We start from the raw sequence: 27976 nt of genomic DNA on the forward strand, positions 1-27976 counted from the left end.
GCTTCCTTCAAATACATGTGGTTTTCAATTCATGCTGACCTACTTAGGGTTAAGTCTACCATTTCAGGTGTCACGGTTGACGTAAATTATATGAAAATCTAAAGAGGATATTTGCAGAAGGTGCCAGGTATTCATCATATTGCTGAACATTTCAGTTGTCTCCACCAGAAGGTATTGATGGAGGCTGTGTTATCCTTGACATTGGTACACCGCAAAAGTAGTAACCCTCCAATTTCCTTTGCCCAAACAAGACATTCTCTCTGTAGATGATATAATGACATTTCACAGTTGCTGCTGTTGCCAAGTGTTCTACTTAGTCAATGTTGAAACCTAATAGGTGAGTACCTAATCTATTTAACATTTACATTAAATTGTGCTGGATATAACTACAAAAGGGAGAGAAAGATGGCACGTTTGGCCTCTAAGAAAAATGATAGTATGTTTAACAGCATCCAGTCAGCCTGTCACAAAGCTGCAAAACAATTTAATCGCACTAAGTACAAAGATTATTTGTCATCGCAATACTAAAGCCAGCTGAATTTAATTCAAGTCTTAGTCAAGTCTTATAGTCCTGTTAGGGACATTAACACACTACATCATTTGATGTCTGGCACCACGACTGTAGACTCCTCAGCTCCCTTCCTTGTGACTTTTACTGCTATAGACACACCAGTAAGATTTTTTAGATGACTTGATAGGTAACACCGTTTTCTTTAACACACACTCACACATGTACTGGATGAAAACTGACATGCTGATTCTGATTCATCTGATTATGGGATATGAGAAAAGTGTAAGTTCCATGTTATGTCTTGAACCCTGCAGGGAAAAATTTGAGCCCATAGAAAAAAATGAATTAGTAAAAACTATGCCAACTTGAAGTAAAGATTCCATCTTTAGACTGAACCACATAACATAAACTCCAATCCCATTTAAGTCATCAGGATGTACACTGTGAGAATCAAGTCAGACTGGCAACACAGAATGTTAGATCAGGTCCGAATGATGGAGTTTGGCCAGCTAGACGAAGTGGTTGTCCAACAGATTCAATTTCATGGTAACAAGGTAAGACAACAGTGGTCAATGTGTTTCACATTTTTAAGAAATCAGCACAGAAGAGTAAATCTGAAAAAAAAAAATACCTAAAGGGTGCTGCTATCTATAGTGAATAAATGCTATAAATTCTAAGTAAATTAATGAATTTGTCAAAAATGAGGAGAAAAATGAATAATGGGATATAGTTGTGAGACAGCTCTAGAGGAATGTCCACTTTTTGCACCAAAATCAATAAAACAGTGCAAGTTAGTGCAGAGAGAGAAACAGTGACATCTACAGTTATATTTGGAAACAGACATCAGCACAGTTGCTTGCATCTAGCGACAAAAAACTACATCCCCCAAGTCCTCCGTGCGTATGATGTAGGACGCAAGGCTTGTTTTGGCTATTTGTTTCGATATCCGGCGAGTGGTAGAACAAGAAATGTTGGAGTAGCTAGCTGGCTAGCTAACAGCTGGATATTCTGTTTCGGAGGTAAGAAATCACATAAGTAATTATTTGACTATGTGTCGCCGCTTACCACTTCCGATTGTGCATGCGTAAGGCAAAAATGATTGCTTGTTGAAGTTCCTTTGAGCGGTTATGGGACCTCTTGTAATCCTCATAAAGCTATCGATTAGCTAATGTTACGTGTTTGCACTCCCTCATCAGCAAGCTAGCTAACGTAAATGTTTACTAGCCGGCTAGCTACCTGCTTTAGCTAGCATGTAAGTAAAGCTTTCCCTAATATCCAGCTAGCCAGGTATCTGCCTGCTGGTGCAGTAGAGACTCAACGGTTGGACACAGGTGAGCAGAGGGCACCTTACACTCACTGAATGCTGCTTACTTAACGTCATAGATCTAGGGCAGGTAACAACAAGAGGACGCACATTGACTGGAACCCTCTGCAAAGTAACCATGTTTATGCTGATAACAAACTCTTTGAATATATGTCAACGGATGATGACAGCTTTTGCAATTAGTCAATACTGGTTTGTGCAGTTGTGGTGTAGTTGTGTTAACACGTTCTAAGACACAGTTGTAAATGAACGTTACTTATCGTTATAGTTAGCGTTAGCTAACGTTATCGATGTTAGCTGTAAGAAGGGGTTTCCCAGTGTTGATGCTGTCTAGCCTAACGTTACCTAGCTGGTTTTCCCTGTGGGTAGGTTGGACGTTCATGCCAGCTAGCTAGGAATAAACATCAATATACTTTCTCAAGTGTAGAGTGCGCAGTAGTGAATTAACATCATGTAGTCCTTCGTCTGCTGAAAGGTCTTGTGGCCTGCGTGCGAAATTTTGTTGATCTAAAAGTTCTGTGTCTGCAAGTCATTCAACGGTAGGTAGGCCATTCCCCTCTGACCTGTCTACGAGGTCTTGTTTGAGCTGTCATTGTGTCTTGCCCCTTCACTACCCTCGTGTACCATCATGTGATGTTATGTGGTTGAATCTGAACCAGTTCAGTTTTGTGTAGTAGATGTAATAGACTGTAAAACAGTTGGTGATGTGTCAGCTGAGCATTCGAGGCTTCATTGACACATAGTCACTGTTACTGAGCTTTTGAAAATGTTGCTTCTGAGTTGTTTAGTTGTATATTGATTGTGATGTATGGGTTTTTCCAGGTTCATTATGTCCATTTGATGCCTGGACACAGTGTGTGTGTGCATGCTTGTGCCGGTGTGGTCAAAACAGTGGAGGACTCAGGGAGTCAATCTTTGTGGCCATGGCTGATGGAATGAGTGACGATGACGTCATTCACCTGGCCAGTTTCAACACACATCGGAGTCAAGGTATGTAGTTGTTAAATGTGAAGCAGTTAGAACTTTAGGTTTGAACCTTGGTCTTGTTCATAGAACATGGTCCTAACTCCTAACAACACCAAGATAATGGATCCGATACTCAGAACCCACACACTGATGAAAATGTATATCTGTACTGTAAGTCGCTTTGGATAAAAGCATCTGCTCAATGAAAAAATGAAAAAATTAGAGCGTAAATGTTGTCTCTGTGGTTTTCAGTTCATAGTATTGCTCATACTGTCACTTGTTGTGTGGATATCCATGGGGTTTCTCTGCTAAATGTTCCACAGGTAACAGAGCAAGAAAAAGATTGCATGCTACAACAGACTTGGCCATTACAATATCTGATGACTCGGATGATGAACCAGTCGCCGTAGCACCTCGGATTCCAGTTCTGGTCAATGATGAAGAAGACGATGAAGTTAGCATCTTCGAGGTAACCAGGTTATACTGAGATCTTACTTCGTAGCATCAATTTCCAGGCCAGGAATGTTCTAATGACTTCCCACTTTCAGTGATTACGGCCTTGATTTATTGAAACTATCTAGTAAAGCTTTTGTTTTGTTGTTGGATCTGTAACTCAAAAGGAAGCCGGTAGGCTGTTATTACTCCTTGAAAACTCCCCCGTACCAGTAATAGTTCTGATGAAGCTTTTACACTTCAAATGGCCTGATGGCGTTAGATTGTGAGGGCAGTTGTTGTATCTTGCTGGTCTGACTGACTGTACTGTACACTGTACTCTTCACAGCCTCCCGTACCGCTTGCGAAGCAGCTGATACGACCTGCTGCCAAATGGGGTGGGGAGCCCTCACAGGGTACATCCTTCGCATCGACCCGTATCCCCGTGGAAACACCTCAAGCCTCAAACGCTCCCCCGCAGACGACGCACCCCACATCAGGAAACAAAGCCATACATGTCTTGAATGTGGACCACAATGCTGTACCCTCTACATCTAGAGACATTAAAGCCTTCCCTAGACCTCCTTTGCCTACTAAGAACTCTCAGACCCAGTACGTAGCTCCTGCACCTGCACCTGCTGGTCTGTTTGCCCACCAGGCCACCCCGATTGTAGTTCAACCTGTAGTTCAACCTGTGCTAAGGCCTCCTTTTGAGGGAGTGTATGGGACTGTGCTTGGTGGCGGGCATAGTAGGACTGAGGCTGTCACTGCAGTTGCACCCATTGCCCTCCCTCAGGAAAGACCTGTGACAGCAACAACAGCTGCCGTAGAAGCTGTAGCTGCTGTAGCACCATGGAATATACACGTGCCGTTGAACCCAGTGGTGATCATCGCACAAAGGCCGGAGAGAATTGAGGTCAACCCTGCCCGGCCCGTAGAGCCTCCAGCACAGATGGACGATGAGCGGCCCGGGCCCTCTGCACCCAGGGAAGGTCCGGTGGAGCGATTGCAGACGCATATGGCCACCGTACAGAACCTAGTAAAGGAGGTGGTGAGTTGAAGTGAAAGAGTGAAATGCAGTGATGCACTTGTCACACAGTCAGAACTAGGGCTGGGTGTCACAGATTTACCTCAGTGACAATGACTCCATGATCTTTTTCAAAATAAATTTTAAAATACCACTTAAAAAAATACCTTGGGGACAATAAACATTCGTGGCAAATATCATTATCTGCTAAGCGGACCTCAACACTCAACATTATTTATTAATTTGAGGTTGGAAGTTCTACTTTCTATCTGTTTGTCATAATTTAACATAAAAAACGATCACAACCCGACTGGTCTGAATCTGAGTTATTGTGATAAATGAATCTGGTTCAGTAAGAGGTTGCACATTATATATCAGTAAAAGTTTTGTTAAAGCAACACTATGCAACAATTTGCCACTTTTTGAGTTGTTTTCTTAATGAGCAAATACTTTTGGTATCATCTTCAAATTCATTTTGATTGATTATGTTCATGTGAAGAACATATAAACACACCTGCCATTCCCACTAGCCATTCAGGCTGTGCACTATGGACTTCTCTGGTTTGGGTCGGAGCACCCTGCGGAAATGTAACTTAAGCCTTCACAGCACGACATCACAAACAATATGGCCAACAATATTATAACCCATTAACTTTCTGTCCGATTCAGCAAAATTCTCCTCACGTTCCTCTAGCTGCCCATTCAGTGTACGCACTAAAAAAACTGGTGTTCGTGCGCAGTCTTGGCTGTAAATGAGAGACAAACAATGTGGCTCGACCTGAGCTGCACACTATTCCAGCCAATCAACATATTACCTCAGCTGCGTTGAAGAGAGGGGGCGTTATTTGATGGTCTATTGAGCTTAAATATCATCCCCCTTTTGCCAGAATTGAGGATTTCCCCTTTAACCACTGCCCAGCCCTGGTGCCATCATTGAGTTGGTTGTCAGTTTAATTGTTTGTCTTGTTTCACAAGGAAGTTATTGTCATTACTTTGGTTGCTTCATGACTGCCATCGCTTTTGTTGGCTTCCATCTGTACCTCAGCTTCCTCTTTGTATGTTTGTGCACACAGGTGGACCTTTTCCCCGATGTGGAGGAAACCTATTTAACTGACTTGATCGCAAGGAACGAAGTGAAAGATTCAAATACGTAAGCATAAGAACTTCAGTTCCCTAAACTAGCTTCCATAAAAAAAAGCTTCCCTTTCATTCAGCGAATGGAAAAACACAGCTGACCTTTCACCTTGTCATGTGTCTTCCCACTTTCTGTAGCATATGCAATCTGTTGTTGGAAAACCCCATTTACCCTAGGAAAGAAAATGCTGTCCTGGCCCACTCAAGTAGTCTTTTGGAACCAAGTGAAGAAACACAGGTTTGTGACACAAGATTTTGGTCCCTTTTTTTTTTGGTGACCTTTCATCACCGTTGGTACTAGTTGATGTTGTTGGAGCAGCACATGGTCGATGCTGTGAGTGTTGGTTTCAGTAGGATTTTTGTGGTTTCGTTTTACAGGAAAGTGAGAACTACTTTGTCTTCTCCAAGCTGACGCAAGTCAGCCCTACGATCGTGATGCAGGCCTCAGACATGCTGATGAGGGACTTCCGAATGCTCAGCTGCCAGGACATCAGGTGGACCCTGAACTCCCTCAAAGGACACTATGCAATCACCCGCAAGGTACTCAGCCATGTTTACATTCAGTCATTGACTGGGTTCTTTACTCACACCAGCTCAGAGATACAGCATATCAGGGTTGCCTAATCCTCCACGTGGACATAGGCCTGTGGCCCATGCTGGATGCAGTGGTACTCTTAATCCACACACAGTAATAACACACAGAGCAGCTTCTTTGTTGATGCTGCCAAATGTACTGCTGCATTGGGACTTGACCAGTGTGTATTAAGGGCTCAGTTTAACTCTACAGATGAAAGTCATCATATTTTAGAAAATCATTTCCAAAATGATCAGCTAGTACAGCCACCCGATTCCATCCCCTTGTGCCTGTGTCTGTGGTATTGTTTGATTATTATATTGATATACTTTAAGAACAGTTATCACACATTCACATATCTCACACATTACATCCCTAATGGCATGCAGAAATCTTGGTGCTTATTATTCAGTATATTGAAAACGCATTGCACCCCACTGGAAGACTATTACAATAACAAACTATTGCTTTCATAGTTGACTTTATGGAAAAATATTTCACAATAAATACTAGGCAATAACTTCTGTGCTCAGTGTATCATAAGTCTTTCAAAATCGCAAAAGAACAGTACCTTTTGCAGCTTACATTTTAAAGTTTATTTTGTGTAGTTCAAGCCATAGCCCAAGATATGCTCTACCAGTTAAGCTGCATGACTTGGGCCTCACTGCTCTGTCACTGATAAATGTAGGGTGTGTCTGGCAAGGCTGTTTGTGTCCCCTTGCCTGACCTTATTCACTTACACGTAGCATGGAACGTATATGGTCTTTGAGGTAGCTTTTAAAACCTGTTGTATTTGTGGGCCATTGTAGTTGTTTACTGTGATAGTGATGAGTTAATTCAAGTGAGGTGAGAATAGACCAAGAGTGCTTACTGTAGGACTTGTGTGGGTGAATTGCTTTAGTGAATAACATTTGGCCTTGAGAAATCAAATTGTTGGAAGGAAGCATGTAATTTCTAAAGTAAGTGGTTTAAAAGTGTACCTGTTAAAGCGTTTGTTGAAGTGTATCTTACAAAGCTTGTACTTTCCTTTCAAGGCCTTATTTGATGCCCTTAAGAAATGGCAGGAAAATTCCACAGACCTCGCACAGGCAAGAAAGAGGCGGAGAGAAACGAACGAGCGTCTCTTCATGGATTTCAAGTTTGAGCAGGGTGACCGCATACTGCCTTTCTCCTCATCCGATAACACTTCAAACCAGTAGTCCTGGCATCATTCTGTGCTTCCCAAATGGCTTTGACACATTTGGTGTTTGTTAGAAACGGGTGAGACGTAAAAGTGACAACCCCCCCCTGGCTGTTACCCATGTGTTCTCAGGTTCCTTGAAGCTGGAGAGGCACATGTACTTTCTGGAGAAGAAGCGTAAAAGCTGGAGCCAGCCAGGGAGTCTGGACCCCTCTCTGACTAAAGAGCTGGAGGCCTACCAGCAGAAAGCCAAGGAGATGGCTGAGGTGAGGCGCCTGGTGGGACATAAAATGATTAGCCCGTTAGCGCCTCTTTGGCTGCGTTTACACTTGGTTTAAAACATGTGGCTTGGGCAATCGGATCACAAGTGGACAGCGCTAAATACAAGTAAAAACAACCACAAAAAGAAGGTTTGTTTTCATTGTTTATGAAGCGGCTCCCTATACTTATGCGGTGTCTGTAACTCATTATGTTGATTTATCGCGCTGCGGACCGTTAATGCCTTGTATGTCAAGACGAGATGGATTTGTCCTGAACCACCTCCAAGTAGTTTTTGAGAATGTCTGGTATTTGTCCTCAGGAAAATAGAAAACATGTTGCACAAGAAGTTATGTTTTATTTACTGTCTGGACACTCATCCAAGACGAGTCATTGTTCGTTCTCTCTCTCTCTTTCTCTCTCTCTCAGCATGAAGACTTCTTACTGGCTTTGCAAGTCAATGAAGAGCAGTACATAAAGGTATGTGGTCTCTGAACCCAGATGGATGTCCTGAGGCGTCAGACAAAGTGAATCCAATCGCTTGTCTTCGGTTCTTGCCTCTAAGATTACAGACCTTGGAACCTTTGCTTTCATTAGTGGCCCCCACACACACATGTGCAGTATGCTGATGAAGTGAGAAACGTTGACTAATGTATCCTCAGCCTTCCAAACCTCAGGTTCAGGCAGTTTAACTTCTTCTGAGCGTTGGACGGGCGGCATGGAAAGCTTAATTGGCGCAGACGTTTGCTGATCCAAGCAGTTCTAGACTGCCCCTGTCGTAGAGTTGTCCTCATCCAGCTGTAATATCTGTGCCACCTAGATGGATTTCTTCTCATGGTCCACACCACTGGCTTTAGATGTAGAAAGTTCAGTCAGAACAGCGTGTCGTGTGTGGCACTACGGCTTTGAGTGGATTAAAATGAATATAATTTTTTATAAGTCAAGCTCAATGCAAGTCTTTCCTCTCTAATACTGAGCACCTTTACAGAAATAAATGAAGACAACTGGTTCAGTGCAAGTGCAAAGAGTGAAAGAGTGACATCTCTGTGTCTTGCCCGCTCATGCTAATACTTTCAGTGTCCACAGAGAAAAGGGCTAAAATGGTTTAGTCATGTAATGAATAGCCAGTCCCTGGTGCTATTAGGCAAGGGGGGCCAAATTAATCCACAGAAGAACTTTTGAATACCCAGCGACTCATTTAAAAGAACCATTATCCGTTATTATAATAGAAGGCCCATGTAGGAATGGCTTTAAAAGACTGAGGGAGTATGAATAGGCTTAAGTATTTTGAGTATTTCCCACTCAATCTGAGGAGTCAGTAGATATGTGTGTTCACAGACTCCCTAAACACAAACAGTCAAATGATCACAACTACTAGCTTGTCAGCCCATTTCAAACCATAAGGCAGCATAACCAAGTGCAAGAGAACAGCATAATTTAACAGAGTAACATCATTTGTAACAGTTCTGAAGGAGTGTATTATGCATCTTCTCTCTGCTTGATTATGTTGTTGATGGTTTGGCTATATTTCTGGAACCAGTGACCCCATAACTCTCACGGGTGAGTGTGGACCCTGTGATGCTCAGGAGGTTTCTAGCGCCATTTTGAATTGTTGTCTCCGGTACCACACCGTCTTCAAATCATCCAATCACGTGGTCACGTGAGTCTGGCGGTCACATAGCCGTAGCGGTCATTTGGCCGTTACAGATAAGATAACATCTGCTGTTGGATGCAGAGCGTTCCGCGTGTTGAGATTGTTGTCCTTTTGATTGTGTGCGCGTGCAGGACGGGCAGCTGATCGAGTGCGGCTGCTGCTGCGGGGAGTTTGCCTTCGAGGAGATGACGCAGTGCACGGACGGCCATCTCTTCTGCAAAGAGTGCCTGGTCAAGTATGCCCAGGAGGCAGTGTTCGGCTCAGGGAGGGTAAGTCCTGTTTGTGCATGGATTGGGGATTGGGGGGGGGGGGGGGGGGCTGTTCAGGGTTGCAGTTTAGTAGGGTGTGCAGTGTCCTTCATGTAGGCCAGACGGAACTAAATCTGATAAACAACGGCTCCATGGCTTCATAGTCTCTCTCCGTATGCCACAGATGATGCTCATACCTGACCTCTGTGTAAAACTATCATACTGCTGAGGTGCTTTGTTGTTTACAGTAGTACTAGTAGTTGGAACTTTTCAACTGGCCTTCTTAAGAGGAAAACAAAGTAAATTCCACCAATATTTCCATGTATATATTGTCAGTTGTGTGGTTGTAAGATAATTCCTTATTTTGTGATGATGAGGCACCAAAAAATGCCGTTACCATAACCAGTTTCCACTAACTGTTCGGAGTCAGTCTGTGCTTTGGTCTATGCTTTGTGTTATGGATGAATGAACAAGTGAACGAGTGTGTGCGTCTGTCTGTCTCTGTCTCTCTGTCTCTCTCCCTTTCAGTCGGAGCTCAGCTGTATGGACGGGAGTTGCACGTGTTCATTCGCTGGAAGTGAGCTAGAGAAAGTTCTACCGGAGAACGTTCTGCTCAAGTACTACGAGCGGCAGGCTGAGGAGGCAGTGGCCGCGACTTGCGGAGACGAGCTGGTCAGGTACGTGAACTGCTCTCTCCTCCTGTAGCATCCTTGTGTATATTAGATTGTTGCACACACTTGTGGCAACATTTGTCTACCCAGCTTTCTTTTCATCCAGCTGGACTGAGTTGAGTATTCTGGAAGTTTCTGTATCTATGAGAAGTTGTATTACATTTTTTTAGAGGTGTATTTAAATGTGTCATAATGTATCCAAACTATTCTTAGACGACACACACACTGAAGTTATTGTGGCCATCGATTTGAATTGGTCCCTATCCTCTGCAGGTGTCCTTCCTGTAGCTTCCCGGCTCTCCTGGACAAGGCCGTCTCGCTCTTCAGCTGCCCAAACCCCCGCTGCAGAAAGGTGAGCACGACCCAGCTGCCCATGTGCATAGTGGGAGTTAAAGCATGATCAAGCTCCTGGCACCAGGCCAAAACCTGAGTTGCAAATCTTCCAGTGTCCACTAGATGGTACAGTGAGACTGTAATACCGGAGGAAAAGGCTGATCAACGACAGCGAGTCTCACCCATTAAAAAAACAGAAAGAGGACAGAAAACAGTGATGATGGCCCTTGAGCCTTGCCGATAGTAGTTTGTGTTTAGTCTGATGGTTGGAGAGAAGTCAGGGACATTCGCCGTCAAGTCTAGACTTTGTGCAACACGTCTGGCCAGAGGCAAGGCGAACAGTTGAGGAGGTTAGCCTTGAGGTTGTGAGTCTCGTCAGGTTTTAAGGTGGATTTCTTTCTCCAAGTTTTTGGAGTTTGTAACTGAAATGGTGAAGAGATGGTTTTCCATTATCAGGGGTCCTTCCGTTGTGCTTCGCTTCCGTTGGTTTTTCTCTTCCCCATCTCACTAGTGTGCTCACAGCAGTAGGTTACCAGTGGAAGAAATGCCTTGCATTATGATGGCATCAGGAATGTGGTGTTACTGAGGGGAACCAGAACTTCACCCCAAAGGGTGTTGCTGTGATATTGTCTCAGGAATGTGCTTTTGTGAGTGTCTGTGTTTATGAGTGTGTGTGTGTGTGTGTGTGTGTGTGTGTGTGTGTGAGAGAGAGGGTGTCTGTTCATATTTAACTGAATGACTGAGTATGCTTTGGGTTTCATACTGCCCCAGACTGCCCCAGACTCCCCACCCCTCCCTGCCCCAGGAGAGCCTAATCAGGCAGGAATGCAGTGGGTGGCTGGCCTCCTCTCCCAACACTGCCGTCTGTCAGGCACTATCTCTTCCAGCAAAGCCCTGAATCAGGAGCCTTATCTTATTTATTACATTCAGAGCTGGAGGGTGGGGGTGGGGCAGCTGAGCGACAAGGACCGATTTCCTCCCCCGACTTTAATCAAGGTCAGTCCTCCCACATCCCCATGCTGTGAGGATCAGCCTGAAATTGCCTCAGGCTTGCCAGGTATTACCATAATGGGGGCTGTTTTAAGGCCTAAGTGCTTTTGATAGGAGTTTGATTCAGGCGAGTGGGAGGTCAGGCTGACTGGAAATATCTGCCACTTTTTATTACCCCATAGGGTCATGGGATGCTGGGATGGCACAGACAAATAAAACATTCACGCCTGCGAAAACTCAACTGGATGGCAGTAGGCGGGCAGAGCACAGGCTAGGGGAATGCAGAAGTGAGAACACAAACACCAAGTGTCCTTGTCTGTGTGTCTGTGTGTCTGTGTGTCTGTGTGTGTGTGTGTGTGTGTGTGTGTGTGTGTGTGTGTCGCCATGCTGCTTGCTAAATTAAGTGCTAGAAGTGAGGACGCCAGTCAAAGGTGAAGGGTCAAATGTGAAGGGCTCTGAGCGCTTTGGGGCCATGTGGCATCATGTGTTACAGTGTCAGCCATCTGTAACTGAAGGTTTTGTGAGGTTTTTATCAAGGGAAGTAAAAGACTCACAAATACACACACACACACACACACACACACACACACACACACACACACACACACACACACACACACACACACACACACACACACACATACCTGAAGCAGTGCTGCCAGGTGTGACAGAGGGGGACTGGTGTCTAATTATCATGCCAAGGACAGACTGGGTGAACGCTGCTGCTTCTGGTGCTGCGGTGGCTGCTGTTTCTGCCTCGGCTCCCATTCCTCTCCACAGTCTGCAGTCAGTCTGCTCATTTGAGCAGGTTTTTTTGTATCAATTAGGCCCAGAAAAAATTTAACCAAATCACATTAGCGAGCCGCTCTTCCGAGTTTCAGTCCACCCCCTGCTGCTGTGCGATTCTGTTGTAGGACAAAGAGGAGGAAAAAGGCTCCTATTTCGGAGCCCATCGATTCATTTGAGGCCTATTTTTCCCCCTGGCTTAGTGCACAATTAGGGAACAGTGGTGCCTACAGTTCTGTCAGGCTGAATCAGCTTTATGCTGCATGCTCGGCACGCTATGGATGTCAACACGAGGACAAGTCCGTCTGCTGTGGACAGGGCTCCCCTTTCCTCTCCTCTCTGTTTTTAGAACACCCCCCCCCCTCTTCCTCTCTGCTCTCTCTCCTTTTCTCTCTCCTCTCTCTCTCTCTTCTCACCTCTGCTCTCTCTCCTCTGCTGTCTTTCATCCTCTACTCTGCTCTCTCTCTTCTCTCTCCTCCTCTCCTCTCTATCCTCTCTCTTCTCTCTCTTCTCCTCTCCTCTCTTCTCTCCTCCTTGCTCAGACATTTTAATAAGAGCGGGGGGTTTGAGCATTTGGGCCCAGCTGGGAAGTTTCCCTTTAATTTAATTGAATTGATTTGGAACAGAGGAGGCTTTGTTTGGAGGAGGACAGGGCCTACGCTGTGTGTTTCTGTCAGTGGGGGAGCGAGAAAGGGACGGGGAGAGAGAGATTGAGGGGAGGAGAGAAAGAGAGACTGATCAGAAAAGAGAGGTGGAGAAGAGGGGCTCTGGTGAGAAAGATGTACTCACCCTCTTCTTACTCTCTGTGTTACTAGTACTCTGTCTGTCTTATTCTGTCTTACATGGGCTCTCTTTCTCTCACTCCTTTCGTCAAGTGTCTTGCCTCCCATTCTGACCTCTCTCTCTCTCTCTCTCTCTCTCTCTCTCTCTCTCTCTCTCTCTCTCCCTCTTTCTCTCCTGTTCTTATTCACTCTTTCTGTCTCCCACTTGATCTCTTCATGTGTGGTGAAGCTGACACACATTTTTGCAAACCTCCATATCTCCCTGGGCTGAAAAGCTTCTCTCTCTCTCTCTCTCTCTCTCTCTCTCTCTCTCTCTCTCTCTCTCTCTCTCTCTCTCTCTCTCACCCTATCCCTCTCTCTCTCTCCCGCTCCCTTGGCATCCTGAGGCTCTAATGTGATGAGTAAGTAGACTCTGCTGATCACACAGCTCCAGAGCGCTATGGAAATCAGTAGCCGGGTGGTCCTGATGAAACCGCGCTGCAATGGAAAAGCAGCCAGATCTGAGCGGCTGACACAGAGTGGTGCAATGGCCTGGGCTTGATTAGTTTCCCTCCTGGTGTTAGCGAAGCGCCATGGTCCTCCTGCTCAGGGATGATAACCAGCATGTTGTGGGGACGAGACCGTGAGGGATAGACAAGCACGGTATATATGTGCACGTCAGCGGGGACACTCGTGGGTTTCTCACCGTTGTTTGTAGTTTGTGTAGTTTGAAAATAAAAATGGGACCGGCACAAATCTGATTTCTGAAGCACATTGATCAGAAATCCACACAGAAAATCTGGATCTGGTTCTCCATTTTAGAATGCAAGAGTGTAATAGTGTTCTGCTGTGCTTGATTTCTCTCTGAGCAGTCCTGCCATTACCAGCATCAGTGAAACCTAACAAATTCTTCATCTCTATAAAGAAGTTGCGAACTACAACCTTAGAGTATAGATAGTACTAATCATTACCAGATCTACTGACACTGCTCTGTGCATTATGTTTGAAGCCCATCTAGCCCAAGTGTAAATGTACCATGCAGTGAGTTTGCTGCCAAGTAAAACAGTGAAATGTGAGTATCTGAGCTCTGGAGAGCGAGCTGGAGCAGGTGGGTAGAGGAAGCAGGTTACAGCCCCTCTCATTCTCAGATGCAGTAGAACGTATCTGACCAGAGACAGATCGGTCAGTGACTCTGCTCCTCCACTAGGGAGCAGCAGTGCTCCATGTTGCCCCCCTCTGCAGGCCCGCCCCTCTGCACAGCTGCTGTTGATTACACGCCGCCTCCCTCCCTCTTTCCCTCCCTGGCCTAGAGCCCCTCCATCCCTCACTCCCTAAATCCCCCCTCTCTGCTCTTCCTCCTCCTCTCATCTTCCCTCGTTGCTCGTGAGGGTCAAGAGGAAATGTCTGTTGAAAGGAACTCTCCTCTCCTCCTCTCCTCTCCGCCCACTGCTTTCACACATTAAGGCAGGGGGTTTGAGTACGGGAGCCAGCGGGCACCGGCGTGGCATCCACAAATAGCCACGCTGCTCCACGCACCGCTGCGGAGGCCCAGGGGTCGGAGGGCCACCTCTGGTTTGGTGAGATCTTCTTTGCCACACTGAATCTCGTCAGTCAGAGCCCCAGCTGTGCCAGCCCACTACCCTATGCTGACCCTGTGTGTGTGTGTGTGTGTGTGTGCGCCATGAGCGAGAAGGTTGATACCAAGGCAGTGATTCTGCAGATTGCCCCCCATAAGATGGAATGACCCGTCCTGTCAGTGGTGTTGAAGTAATATGAGTAAATTATAAATTATGATGTGGTTAGGCAAATCCAAATGTTAACAACGGAATGCCCTGCAGTGAAACTTCCTGATGCTATCCAAGAGCTTGTGCTAACAATGTGTTGTATTATAATCCATTTATATTGGGTACAAGCTAAAACAAACAGGCTATCCTAAGTTTGCATGCATATGATTACTGTAACTGTTGATATAGCACTGATGACTGTTAGAAAAAGCTTTTTAGAAAACAACAAGCATGACTTCTGTGTCCTCTGTAGCATTGGAGTGGGGTGGGCAACACTATCGGAAAAGGGAAATGGTAAGAACAAGTTAAACAATGAGGAAGAAAGCACTCGGCACTGATGGTTCAGTCTCTGTGCAGTAATAGTGTTCCATGTGTTTTCTGGGGGAGGCGTGGGCGGGGTGGGGGGGTACAGCATTTAGGGGCTGTGGGTCTTTTCCTGCCGTTTTAGTCTCGTCATCAAGGACGAGGGTCATCCCTCCCGGCGCCCATTCCTTAGACAAACACAAGAGGCGTTGTTTCAAAGGGGTAACCTGATCCCCCTTCTCTCTCTCTCTCTCTCTCTCTCTCTCCCTTTCCTAGTCCACCCCCACCCCCCTCTCTTTCCTTCTGGTGGGCATGAATGAGAGTTATATAACTGACACACTTTTTCCGCATTACAGCCCCGAGAAACCCCGCCCCCCTCTGCGCTGTCTCTACCCCGCCATTGGCTGGACCCAGTTCCTGCAGATTTGAAATGTGGTAGAGTTCATGTTTGACCCAGTTTTTGTTTTCTTCCCCTTCCTCCCTCCCCTTCGCTCTGTATTTTTCTGAAGTATGCACATTTCAAAGAGTGCCATTTTTATGCAGGGCGATCGAGTGTGCAAGCATGGTTCTCATTTAGGTCAATGACTTTCACATGTGGCAGCCAGCGCCAACTTTATTCCCCCCCGTCCCCCCGCCCCCCCCCCCCCCTTCCTTTTTTCCTCTGGCGTCGCCTCTCTGTTGTGTTATCTGCACATTCTCTCGTCTCCATGTTTGTGCGGTCCTGGTCCATATTGATGGAGGGCACGGAGGCCGGTGTTTCTGCACACTCACATGCCAGGGTTGTTAGAGGGTTGTTTTTTGGGGCGCTCGACCAGGGCCTCTCATTGTTTTTCATTCGCTGTCAGTGCCTGGTTTTAGGGACCACTGTGTCCCAACATGCTTTTGCATGCCTTTTCCCCTAAACTCAGACTTTTTTTTTACTGTGTTTGCATAAGCAGTCTTGCCAAGACAAGTTCTGATAGCCATCGAGGCAATGCAAATGCTCAAGGCAATGCTAATTTATCTGAGCCTCATGGAGGAAACCTGGAGGAAAGTGTTTCTGCAGTCTTTGTACTGTTATTAGTGAGGGATTGTGTTGGTTTTCATGCTGTGTAGTGGACTGGTTTACACATGCCCAGATCAGGCTCCATGTTGTACTGTGCAGTGGGAAAAATCCAGTGGAACTAGTAGGTTTAATAATTTAATGTCTTCCTTTTGTCTTGTTTTGTTCCAGTCTTAACTGCGTAAGGATTGCATGTGTTGTGTGCTTTTGGGTGTGGTTACAGCTGGCTCTCCCCTGCATCTCTCACTGTATTCTTACGGAGTGCACAAGTCTTTGTGCTGGATAATTTAGCCTACCAGTTTATGCACGTCTAGAGCTAGTTATATATTGAGTATTAAAGGCCATATACGTGTGTGTGTGTGTGTGTGTACATGTCTGAGTGTGTACGTGTCTGTGTGTGGGTGTGTATACATGTCTGTGTGTCTGTGTGTGTGCGTACATGTGTGTGTGTGTGTGTGTGTGTGTGTGTGTGTGTGTGTGTGTGTGTGTGTGTAAGTCTGTGTTTTGTGCTTGCCTATGTGTGTTTTTGCCTGAGCCTGCCGGTGGGTGTGTCCGGCCCTGTCTCCTCGGAGGCTGCTTCAGGCCCAGCGTTCCTCCACTGCTGCGCTGAGCACAGGCCGAGCAGCAGAGCACAGAGCACAGAGCAGGAGCGGAGCAGCCCCCCAATCAGACGCGCCGCTCTGTTCTCCTTCTCCCTTATAAGGCCTGTTGCAGCTTCCCGCGCTCAGGCTCCGGGCTCCGTCTCAGGCTAGGGGGGCGGGGGGGGGGGGGTGTGTGAGTGGAGGAGAGGAGAGGAGAGCAGGGTGGAGGAGGGGGGGAAGTGAAGTGAAGTGGAGTGGAGGAGGGTGGAGGGGAGAGGAGAGCAGGGTAGAGGGCCGCCACACAGGCCCACATGTGTTACACATGCAGCAGCTGAACACGGACAAGGGGGCAGATTGTTGGGTTCGGTTTTATTTATTTTTAGTTTTCTTCTTGGAGTAGTGTGAGAATTATTTTTGAAGTCATGTGTGGATTTACAGGCGTATTGAAACGTGTGTCAGATGTGTGTGTAACTGCAATGTCTCCTACTCGGCAGTCTGAGATCTAATTTTTTCCAAGGCAAAGAGGAGGTGTAGGCACATCTGTTTTGCTGACATGAATGTTAGACGGAAATAACAGTCCTTTGTAGAGGAGGACATGGGTGAACGGCGGTTGTTCTCTCTTTCTTTCTTTCTTTTTTTTTTATCTGTCTGTCTCTCTCTCTCTCTCTCTCTCACTCTCTTCTCTGCCCAGAAACTTGTTTTTAATCTCTGGTGCGCCTACCACACTGCATTGCAACCTTTACAAGTTGCCAAATATGGGCCGATTACCTTGGTGAATGACACACAAACACGCAAACACACACACACACACACACACACACACACACACACACACACACACACACACACACACACACAAAAGCACAAGCACACTGTGAGTTATTTCCTCTGTGGTCAGTGGGGTTCCTGCCTCCAGGCTTCTCGCAGAGAGCTGCGTTTCTAAACGCGTCGCACGGCGCGTCGGGGAAGGTGTGCGAGAGTGCCAGCTGCGGCACACTTCCTGTGGGAGGCCGGCCGAGGTCGGGTGATTCACGACTCCCCGAGTCCACTCACTTACTCAGTCCTCTCTTCCTCTAAAAGCCCTCGGAAAATTACCACCCGCTCAAACTTTCCACTTGCTCAGCCCCTCAGACACTCAGTTTCGCTAGAAGAGGAACTTTCTAAATTCTGTTTGCCCTTTCGCCCCTTAAATTGCTTTAAGTAAGCTTGTTTGCAAGCAAGGTTGTTGAAACGAGGCTACGTTTTTGAATAAAGGTATGTGTGTGTTTCTTGCCACATAAAGCTATACCACAGAGCATTTTGCTGGGGCTTGTGGGACTTTGAGTCTTTGGGTGAATAAATGCTGTAACTCTGGGCACTCCTCATTACCTTAGTGGACTGCAGTAAGCCCACACAGTGTAGGTGTGCTATGGGGAAGTTGAAATGTCACTGGAAAATATGAAAATGTGTGCACAAAGGCATCGAACTCTAACTGAGGAGAGCTCAGACAACCATGAAGAAAGGGAAGTATTGCGCAAGTACTGTGGCAGTCTGCATGGGCCACACCCCTGACGCTCTTTCAGTGTAATGTCCAGGAAGTTTTACCAGGGGTGTATTTTAGCTTTTCTATATAAGGGAAGGTGCTACATTTTCTGTGTGTTTGTGTGTGTGCGTGCGTGCGTGCGTGCGTGCGTGCGTGCGTGCGTGCGTGCGCGCGTGCGCGTGTGTGTGTGTTTGTGTGCATGACTTGCTGCTGTCTGCTAGACATGTTCTGTCAGCATATAGATTTGTGGCATGTTGGCTTCCTTTGTCCTTCGTGGTGTCAACCTCTTCTTTTCACCCTCCACAAACATGCTAACTCAAGCTCGTTGTCCTTAAATTAGCCTCCCAGTGAACATACAGTGTACCCAGTGGCTATCATGTAGCCTAATGTATATGTTTGATAGATTATAGAGTATGCCATTATCATTACAGAGAGCACTGTGTTACATTTGAGAGAAGTGGGTTGGACTGTGGTTTATCTGCACCTCTTTTGTCATATGACTTAAAAGGAAGTATCTCAATCTGTGTTCCTGCTTTTGGCAGAAGTGCGCTGATCGGTGCATAATCACAAACAAGTCTGGGTATGAGTAAAGAATGGGGCCCTGTTTGCCTCTCACATGCCTAGAAACACACACAGTGTCAATATTACTGCAGTGTGTTTGATCCTCCTTATGCTTTATCTTTGTGTAAGAGTGAGTGGGTGTGTGCACTGGTGCCCTACCCTCCTGCAGGTCTCTGCAGGCCCACTAGGGGGCGATAGTTCACCATCCTGTCATTGCACCACTTGTTCTGATCTGTTCCCTGCTCCTCCCATCTGCCCTGAGCTACTGCTGAGGCTATTGTCTCGTCTTGCGAGCACGCTGCATTCATCGCTGAGTGTTTTACAAGTGATCACCATCACAAATGATGCTGTTATCAGCTTTAAAGGCTGCCATTTTGGCTCTTTGGGCAGTCTCGTGCTTGTTTGGCAGAATTAGCATGCTTAGCTTGAAGCTAGTCCAGGCCAGTGGCATACAGCATTTGCAGGTCTGAGAGGGGAGAGTAAGAGGGATGGTTCTAAAGTTACAGGTTAATTTCCTGGACGGCGATGACCCCCCCAGGAGCTGCTGGTGTGTTAATTGTCTGAAGTGGGCTTTCTGACTTCATGCTGCCCCATCAGCACAACGCTTGTCATATGTCAGCCTCATAAATATTCATCCCACTGATTAAATATTAACGCTAGCAGTTTTTAGCGGGGGCCTGTTACCAGGCAACTCCCTGCTCTGGGATTGCAGAGCTTCTTGACTGTGGATAGAGTGTGTGTGTGTGTGTGTGTGTGTGTGTGTGTGTGTGTGTGTGTGTGTGTGTGTGTGTGTGTGTGTGTTGTGTGTGTGTGTGTGTGTGTGTGTGTGTGTGTGTGTGTGTGTGTGTGTGTGTGTGTGTGTGTGTGTGTGTGTGTGTGTGTGTGTGTGTGTGTGTGTGTGTGGATCATCTCCTTGGTTTCTTAGTAAGTTGCTGTGCATATATATATGTGTGTGTGGTTGACACCTCCCTGGTTTCTCAGTAAAAGGTGGTCAACGTGTTTGTCTGTGCGTGTCTGTGGTCTCCTGGGTTTCTGTGTAAATTGGGTCAAACTATGTGAGTGAGTGAGGGAGAAAGAGAGAGAGATCATCTCCAGGGTTTTTGAGTTAGCATGTTAAGGCTGGGGGGTCTGAGTGAACTAAGAGCAGCATGACGTTGCAGCTGCTCGCACACAAAGCACCTCCATTCTCTGCCTCACATGCTAAACCCTCCATCAGTACTTACTCATTGACTTGCTCTCTGCTAGTCTGGAAGTACTGTTTTGTGCCATGAATATTTTTGGCTTCCTTGAACTGGCCCTCCTCCGTGTCTCTCTCCAGTTTAGCAGCGCAGAAGAGGGGATGAAATGAGGGCTGAGGAAGAAGAAGAGGGTGGGCTGCCTTCGGCTGAGGAAGAAGAAGAGGGTGGGCTGCCTTCGGCTGAGGAAGAAGAAGAAGAAGAGGGTGGGCTGCCTTCACCCCAAACCCGGATCGCCCCTCAGACACTCTGTGCCCCTCAGCTCGCCACGCTGTGAAACGAGGAGGCGTAGAAGCGTGCCTATTTTTACTTGCTTCACTTCCCACCATGATGGAGGAGGCAGGGAGAGCGAGTGGGAGAGAGAGATGGAGAGAGAGTGAGAGAGAGAGGCCCTGTGCCAAGCAGGGTGTCGGGGACAGATGTCCTCTGCAGTCAGCTGAAACGCAAAGCATCGTGGGCTGGCATAACTAAAATGGAGCAGATGAAAATGCTGTTTCTAGGCAACCGTGCTGGGAGGGGGTGCAGTGCCGGCAGTGGCTCCTGGTGAAGGAGTGCTCTTCTTTGCTTTCAGCACGCAGCAGCTGCAGTCAGATTCATGAATTGTGTTTTATTGTTTATTATCAGCCTTTCCCCTTTCTAAATGCCTGTTTCATCTTAATAGTATATGTCTGCTCTCTCTATATAAATATACACGACTCCAGTGGAAACCCTGAAGGTTATTTCAGGCACCGACTGGCTCTGTCAGAAACGCCTCATCATCCTTTGTCTGAAATGGCCGCTGCTTGCTTCAGGTGTGGTCACATCATTGCTGATGACTGCAGGTTGAGCAGACAGCAGGGTCAGATCCACCCAGCGCTCTCAGACTCTTTTGTCCTCTCTGCAGCTGTCTAGTGGGCTGTAGTTATGAGTGCTGTGCTTTTAGCCTACAGGGTGTGGGCTTGGCTCTAAGCCTTAATGGCCGATATTATTAATCCCAGATGGTCCATACAGGCAACACGATCACTACATCTGCCACTGAGGGATGCTGGGTAATAAATAAACAATAAAGGGAACCCAGTCTACTTCCTTACTTTTGTGTGTGTTTATGTGTGTGACTTCCATAGCTGTAATACCACTACAGTCTGTCTACTGTTTTTTTGTTCACGGGTGTACAAAGTTATATAGGGGTGTGTGTGTAACTTTGATAGTTATAATACCACTACTGACTGTCTAGTTGTTTTGTTCACAGATGTGGACAGGAATGCAGGTGTGGATGTGTTTTATATGTGTGTTTTATATGTGTGTTTAATGTGTGTGTGTGTGTGTGTATCCTTCCTCAGGAGAGCTGCAGGAAGTGCCAGGTGGTGTGGAAGGACCACGTGGGGAAGACCTGCGAGCAGGTGGTGGAGAGAGACGAGATCCGGCTGCGGGTGGCTTTGTGAGTGCCTGTCTCTAAATAATTTAGCCAGCCTAATATTTGGGGTCCTTTACAGCTGTAATGGGCCACAGGGGAGTTCATTAGCCTCATTACCATCGCATTTGCTGCGTCAGCCACTCTCGCCCTGGAGGCAGCAGAAACCACCACCACCCCTCTACAACACACACACTCACACACATGCACACCCCTCTGAAATCCCCTGGAAAATCTCACACACTCATGTCTGCTTCATACCAAGTTCATTAATATCGCTGAGCTGCCTTTCTGTTGTATTCCCCATCGGAGATTGTTCGTGCGAACCAACGTTCTGATAAAAATAACTGCATTATTTATCATGAGAAAATTTGCACAGAATTTGGTTAATGCAACGCAACGGATTTTGTTTATTTTTCCGATGGGCACAGTGTTCCTCCAGTTCCTGGTCTGAACAGGAAGTGAGCCTGTTGCCTTTCTTTCCTCTCCCTCCATTTTGAATGCAGAGGCCATGGAGACCTCACGTCCTGTTGTTCCTTTTGATTCTCTTGACACCTTTAGTGAACTTCCCTCTTCCTTTATAAAGGCCGGAATCCCAGACTGTTGTCATAACAGTGCAAAAACAGATTGGATATTTACACACCTGTCCCTAGTGAATCAGAATAAACAGGAACAAACTGAGCTTTTCTTTTTTCAGCTCAAATTTTATAGTTGAGCGTGTAATTATAGCTAATGTACGAATAGTACCATAACCTGTCTAGTGCTTTCTAAATGCCTATAATGCCATGTAAATAGCATTAGCAAATCATTTAAAAATGGTATATTCATTTTGTGAAAAAAGACATTTCAATTTAGAAGTTGCATTCAGGCCTGGTAGACTTGACAAATATGACCTGTCAGACAAATTAAATTGATGAAATATTCATAGGAAATGCTGCTGAAATATCAATTTAAAAATGTTTAAATAAGAGTAAAACATTTTAGTGTTGCCTGTCTTGCCGCAACTAAATCACGTGCTTCCTTTGACTTTGACACGACCGCACCTTATCATGTATGTTATAGTCAATATTCTACACGACCGCACCTTATCATGTATGTTATAGTCAATATTCTACACGACCGCACCTTATCATGTATGTTATAGTCAATGTTCTAACGTTTTGTCAACATCACTGCTCCCTTTGTTGCTAATCCATTCTCCATCAATTGCTTGTGTCTCTTAACAGACAAGCTTTCCATAGCCACAACAACCACCACAGTGCCGCCACAGTGCCGCCACAGTGCCACCTGTGATGAATCAGTTTTGGTGGTCTAGACCCACTTCCCACCGAATAGTTGGGCACTTTAATTGGCACTCTCCCATCAATGCATGACCCATTAAGACACTCTTTTCCTCAGTCTCTTTGGAACGCCAAAATAAGGGTTTGTGATGGCGCAGAACTATTGATTTATCTTTAAGACCCAATGCACTTTAATTTCTTACTTTCATTTAATTTGTAAACAGAAAAAAAACATTACGGCACAGGTAGTAATTCTCAGCACTATATATTACTCTGCAGGAGATTCTCCTTCTCTGTATCATGGACAGCAAAATGGCTTGTCCCATGATGACATCATTATGGTGTGCATTGCAATTAGGGGTGAATGAAAAGGTCGATTCAGTTACAAATCAGGATTCTTGATTCATTCTTAAATTCACCAAAAGCTTAAAAATGCATTAATATCTAGGTATGTGCAGATGCTTTTTATCCCCCAGTTGATCTTATCCAAAATAACTTCTGATGTCTGAAAGGGCTCTGTAAAAAATAAACTTGTTGGGAAAATATATTTCTAATCTGTATATTTACAGAATCAAAGTCATTCAGAAGAATGACAATACATGGCAACTAAATATCATTGTAATATTGAATTGTGAGGTCTCAATTTTCACCACTGTAATTTTCGTGTGTGTGTGTGTGTGTGTGTGTGTGTGTGTGTGTGTGTGTGTGTGTGTGTGTGTGTGTGTGTGTGTGTGTGTGTGTGTGTGATGAAACGCAGCGAGGAGAAGATGACGGCGGCACGCATCCGGAAGTGCCACAAGTGCGGGACTGGCCTGGTGAAGGCGGAAGGCTGCAACCGCATGTCGTGCCGCTGCGGTGCCTTCATGTGCTACCTCTGCCGCCAGCCCATCAACGGCTACAACCACTTCTGCCAGCACGCCCGCTCGCCCGGTGCCCCCTGCAGGAACTGCAAGAAGTGCTCCCTCTGGTCGGACCCCACGGTGAGCCCACCAGCACCAGAACTACACACACTAACGCACGTATACATAGGAAAACACACTCAAAATAAATACACAAACCAACACCAGAATTACACACACACACACACACACACACACACACACACACACACACACACACACACACATTTGTACAGAGACAAATGCACTTAAAAGAGTACGCACATTTCCCTCAGTCCCCCACCCGAAGAACACACACATACTTGATCGGTTTGTCAGTCCACCAAACGCTAGCCTGTAATCCTGTATGCTTATATACAAACATGCTCAAACAAAGAAAGACTTTCACGTGTGGGCTTTGCAAGATGGATTCCCTTTGGATGGAGCCCAGAGGAGGAGCACACACACACACACACACACACACACACACACACACACACACACACACACACACACACAGTCTTCATAGATCCTGAAACTCAACCATATATCGGGTGGTCTACTGACATGGGTTGGTTGAAACATACAGTACCAGTCAAAAGTTTGGACACACCTTCTCAGTATTTGAGAAGTTTTTTCTTTACTTTTATTATTTTCTAAATGGTAGATAACACTTTTTTTGTTTAGTACATCATTCCATATGTGTTATTTCGTAGTTTAAATGTCTTCAGTATTAATCTACAATGTAGAAAATAATAAAAGTAAAGAAAAAACTGGTGTGTCCAAACTTTTGACTGGTACTGTACATACTCTTACATCAGTTGTGTGAATTGTATGTACAGGTCAACAAAACTGCCTCTTTGCCATGATGTGCCCATCAAATAGGAAAGCAGACTCCCATATAATGAGTGTTGAAAGTTGAACAGATGGAGACCTGGGCTCTCACTGTGTATCTGTTTGGCAACGTGACTCACTTTAGTAGTACTTTCTAGTACATTCTCCCCATCTCTCTCTCTCTGTCTCTCTCTCTCCCCCTCCCATCCCTCACCTGAATCCCTACTACATTCTCCCCATCTTTCTGTCTCTCTCTTTCTCTCTCTCTCTCCCTCTCCCTCCCACCCCTCACCTGAATCCCTACCACATTCTCCCCATCTATCTCTCTCTCTCGCCCCTCACCTGAACAGGGAATGGTTTGGGTTTTGGTTTGCAGACCAGATTTTGATCCGTTGAACCAAACATAAAGGTTTCGGTTCAGAACCAGAAAAGTTGGTTCCCAGTTGGAACAAAAGGATAGCTGTTTTTTTTTTTCAAGTGCGATCAGTGGGCGTGTCATTCTACAGTTTGGAGAGGAAGCAAGATGCAAGCAAGGGCTGGCAAGTAGTCAATGCGATTCCGCCATCTTGCTACTACTACGCCCTCCGTTGACGACGCATCCTTGATTACAGTGGTTCCGCTCGAACCTGGTGGAAACACGGGCTGGTTCGCTAGATGGCACCAAGGTTCAAAGAACCCGTTCCTTGTTGGTGTAAAAGTGATAAGATAGGAGTGTTTGATAAGTGTCTTACTCTGTGTGATTCCCCTGTGCGGCCTGGCTCTCGGGTTACCAGGCTCGAGTGGGCTCAACGCCGCTGGTTATAGCTCAGGACAGCTTTGCTTTCCAAACAGCTCCTCCTAGCTTTCAAAGACCTACTTAGGTTATGTAACCCCCTGTTACTGTGTTGCCCTCCTGGGTTTACCTGGGAAGCAATTTGGTTGTTGTTAACCCTAATTGGTACATCTGGTGGGAGTGCCAGCTGCCAAAATATGTTGCCATTAATTGTTTTTATACCTTGCCCGAAAATCGCTTTGGGTTTTGTGTGTTACTTAACCATCACCATGATTTAATCGTCCCTAGACGAGCTTGTATTGTCACAATAGCCAATCACGTTCATCCCAATAGTGTTCTATTAATAGCTGCACAAGTCAGGCTCAAAAGAAACCTGTCTATGTCAGAGAAACCTGTAAGAATGTGTATATATATATATTCATGAAAGCTAGTTAATATCCTTTGTATATCTGATGCGGTTTATCTAATGCTTCATGAGGATCTCAGCCTGATGGGTTTAAGATTAAAAGCCCAGTCCCTTGCTGCAGATCAGAGAAGGATTTGGGTGGTGATGTAAAGAGAAAAGCTCATGTGCTGTCTGTGGCATTCTCATTGAGATGACCCTCGGGGTTGTGGTGGGCGATTGCAGTCCGCAGATATGTCTTACAGCAAACTGCACAGCAGGACAAGTTCAGCAGAGAAGCTGTTTTTAATTTAGATCTCTCACCAGTGATTAGTGTAGGATTTTAAGCAGTTAACACAACCTTGCTGCCCTCGAGCTTCTTGTTTCTAGTCTTCATGTGTAATATTATTAGCAGTTAGCATAACGCTAACAAGGCTTGTGTCTTGCTCTTGTTAAGGTCATCGCTCTTGCATTCAATCGTGTGTCATTGGAAATAAGCCCCTCAGTAAGCTGAATGGTGACTCAGCTGGTTATGTATGTCTGCCATTTGGAGGATGAGTCAGCTGATGTGGACACTAGGCCATGTCCAGGCCTGATGATGTGGACACTAGGCCTTGTCCAGGCCTGATGATGCGGACAATAGGCCATGTCCAGGCCTGATGATGTAAACTCCTGCCTGCTCTTAGTCCGTCTTAAGTTTCTGCCTCGACACACTCGCACAGTCCATCCTTGGGTCAAACGTGATGAAGGAAGACACGCAGATTTTGCACGTCGAGGTGTTGATTGAGGCAAACAACAGCATTGTTGTTTAGTAAACAACAACAACAAGGTCAGCAGTAGGGCCCATAAGGCACTCTAACTGTAAGGCACTGTTGTGGGGTGGTTAATTTTGCTCGGTAGGCCGTGTTCATCAGGGCTTTGGCCCCGTCTCAGTCCCACCGGCACAGCAGAGGAGCAATTATCATCACACCCACAGCACAGGCTAATCACCTGGCACTCAGCTTTGCTTACTGTCTCTGTAAGTGAACAACAGGGGAATGGTCACATGATGGCGGTGGTGTGATAGGAGGCACTTTGTGTTTGCCTGATGAAGTGTCCCTCAGATGAGCAGTCTGTCTCAGTCCAACCCTGGCACCATCACACAGCTGTGCTCCTCCCCAGTAGACCCTTACTTACTACGAATGAGACGGGTAGCAGCCATTTTGTTTTTCTTTGTTATTATACATCTTTCTCTGTGCTCACCCACCACTCTGTTTTTCTTTGTTTTTTCTTTTGCCCTTTGCAGGAAGATGACGAGCGGATCATTCAGGAGATCCAGAAGACTGGCGAGGCCGAACTCAACAAAAACTCAGGTCAGGGAGTCTTCACCTTGTCAGCAAAGGCTGTCAGTCAATGCAGAGGGTGACATGACAGAACCACATTATGTCTGTATCTGCTCTTTGAACAGTCGCTGGGAAAATATCACAAAGGCTGTTTGACCAGCTGCAATCACGTTCTGTGCTTTGACCAATAGTTATTGAAACTAACCACTCTGAACCAATACAACAACTTTAATGTTACTGCATGTTTCTAGCTCTAAGGTGTTTCAGACCAACAGACAAATAGACATTATGTAATTTGACCCATAGCTAGCTGGAGAAGTACATACTTTAATACATTGAAGTGTGATCATTTTTCCATTTAGATAACAGACATAATATGATATCAGAAATATCAGTCTCTAGTTCCTTGTTATGTTCTCTTGTACTGTAGCTTCTGTTTCTTAGCCTGTTGTTCAGACACATGATAATGTTAATAGAACTTTGATAAATGAAATGTATATAAGCACTTCTCACTTTGCTTTGTGTCCTTTTCTCACATACATCCTCTTCTTCTCTTTCTTGTTTTCTCTCATTTCTCTCTCTCTCTCTCTCTCTCTCTCTCATGTTCCTTATCTCTGCCCTTCAGACTCTGCAGGGAAGCGTGTGGGTCCCCCTCCAGAGCCCATCGCTGCGAAGCGGCCGCGGCCGTCCCTGGCCCCCCACCCTCTCCCCCAGCCGGTACAGCCCCCGCTGCTGGTCCGCCAGGTGATGCTGCCGGGCCCCCCCCACCGCGGCGTCATCTTCCACCCTCCCATCCCGGCCCCGTATGTGCCCCCCATGGCCAACCTGCCCCCACACATCCCCCGCAACATGCACCTCAACTTCAACCTGCCTATGCACTATGGACCCCATCAGCGCTTCTTCAGGCCTCTATGAAACACTTCCTGGTGACATCATGGGGGTTCTCACTGCTGCCACCCATAAGCTCTTTGCTTTTTCTACGTTAAAGCCCCCTTTGGCTTTTTCCACGTTAAAGCCAAAGGGGGCTTGGCTTGGTTTTTTTCTACTAATTTTGTCGAGGGACTGAGAAGCCTGTTACCAGAGGCTGGGAGACAAAGCCGAGTGCCTGTTGGGCTATTTTCTTTTTTTTTTTTTACATCGAGTATATTTTTGAAAGAAGCACAAACTGTTGATCTGTTAGAAAATGAATAACTTTGTTCAGAAAAAAATAAAACCTTTGAGGCAAACTGATTTTGTTTAAT

At 46.0% G+C, this 27976-nt stretch overlaps 1 protein-coding gene across 1 annotated transcript; it reads left to right on the forward strand.

Annotated features, from left to right (window-relative positions):
* Positions 1 to 1425: 1425 nt before the first annotated feature.
* Positions 1426 to 27965, forward strand: rnf216 (ring finger protein 216). Its single transcript, XM_042704425.1, has 17 exons — positions 1426 to 1530; positions 2658 to 2825; positions 3125 to 3270; positions 3583 to 4284; positions 5334 to 5410; positions 5533 to 5632; positions 5773 to 5934; positions 7003 to 7117; positions 7281 to 7414; positions 7836 to 7886; positions 9192 to 9329; positions 9837 to 9985; positions 10253 to 10331; positions 21197 to 21294; positions 23305 to 23527; positions 26699 to 26765; positions 27361 to 27965. The coding sequence occupies exons 2-17, from the start codon at positions 2759 to 2761 to the stop codon at positions 27648 to 27650; spliced, it is 2598 nt and encodes an 865-aa protein (XP_042560359.1). The 5' UTR covers positions 1426 to 1530; positions 2658 to 2758; the 3' UTR covers positions 27651 to 27965.
* The last annotated feature ends 11 nt before the right edge of the window (positions 27966 to 27976 follow it).

Source organism: Clupea harengus, unplaced genomic scaffold, assembly GCF_900700415.2.
Source record: "Clupea harengus unplaced genomic scaffold, Ch_v2.0.2, whole genome shotgun sequence".
Lineage (NCBI taxonomy): Eukaryota > Metazoa > Chordata > Actinopteri > Clupeiformes > Clupeidae > Clupea > Clupea harengus.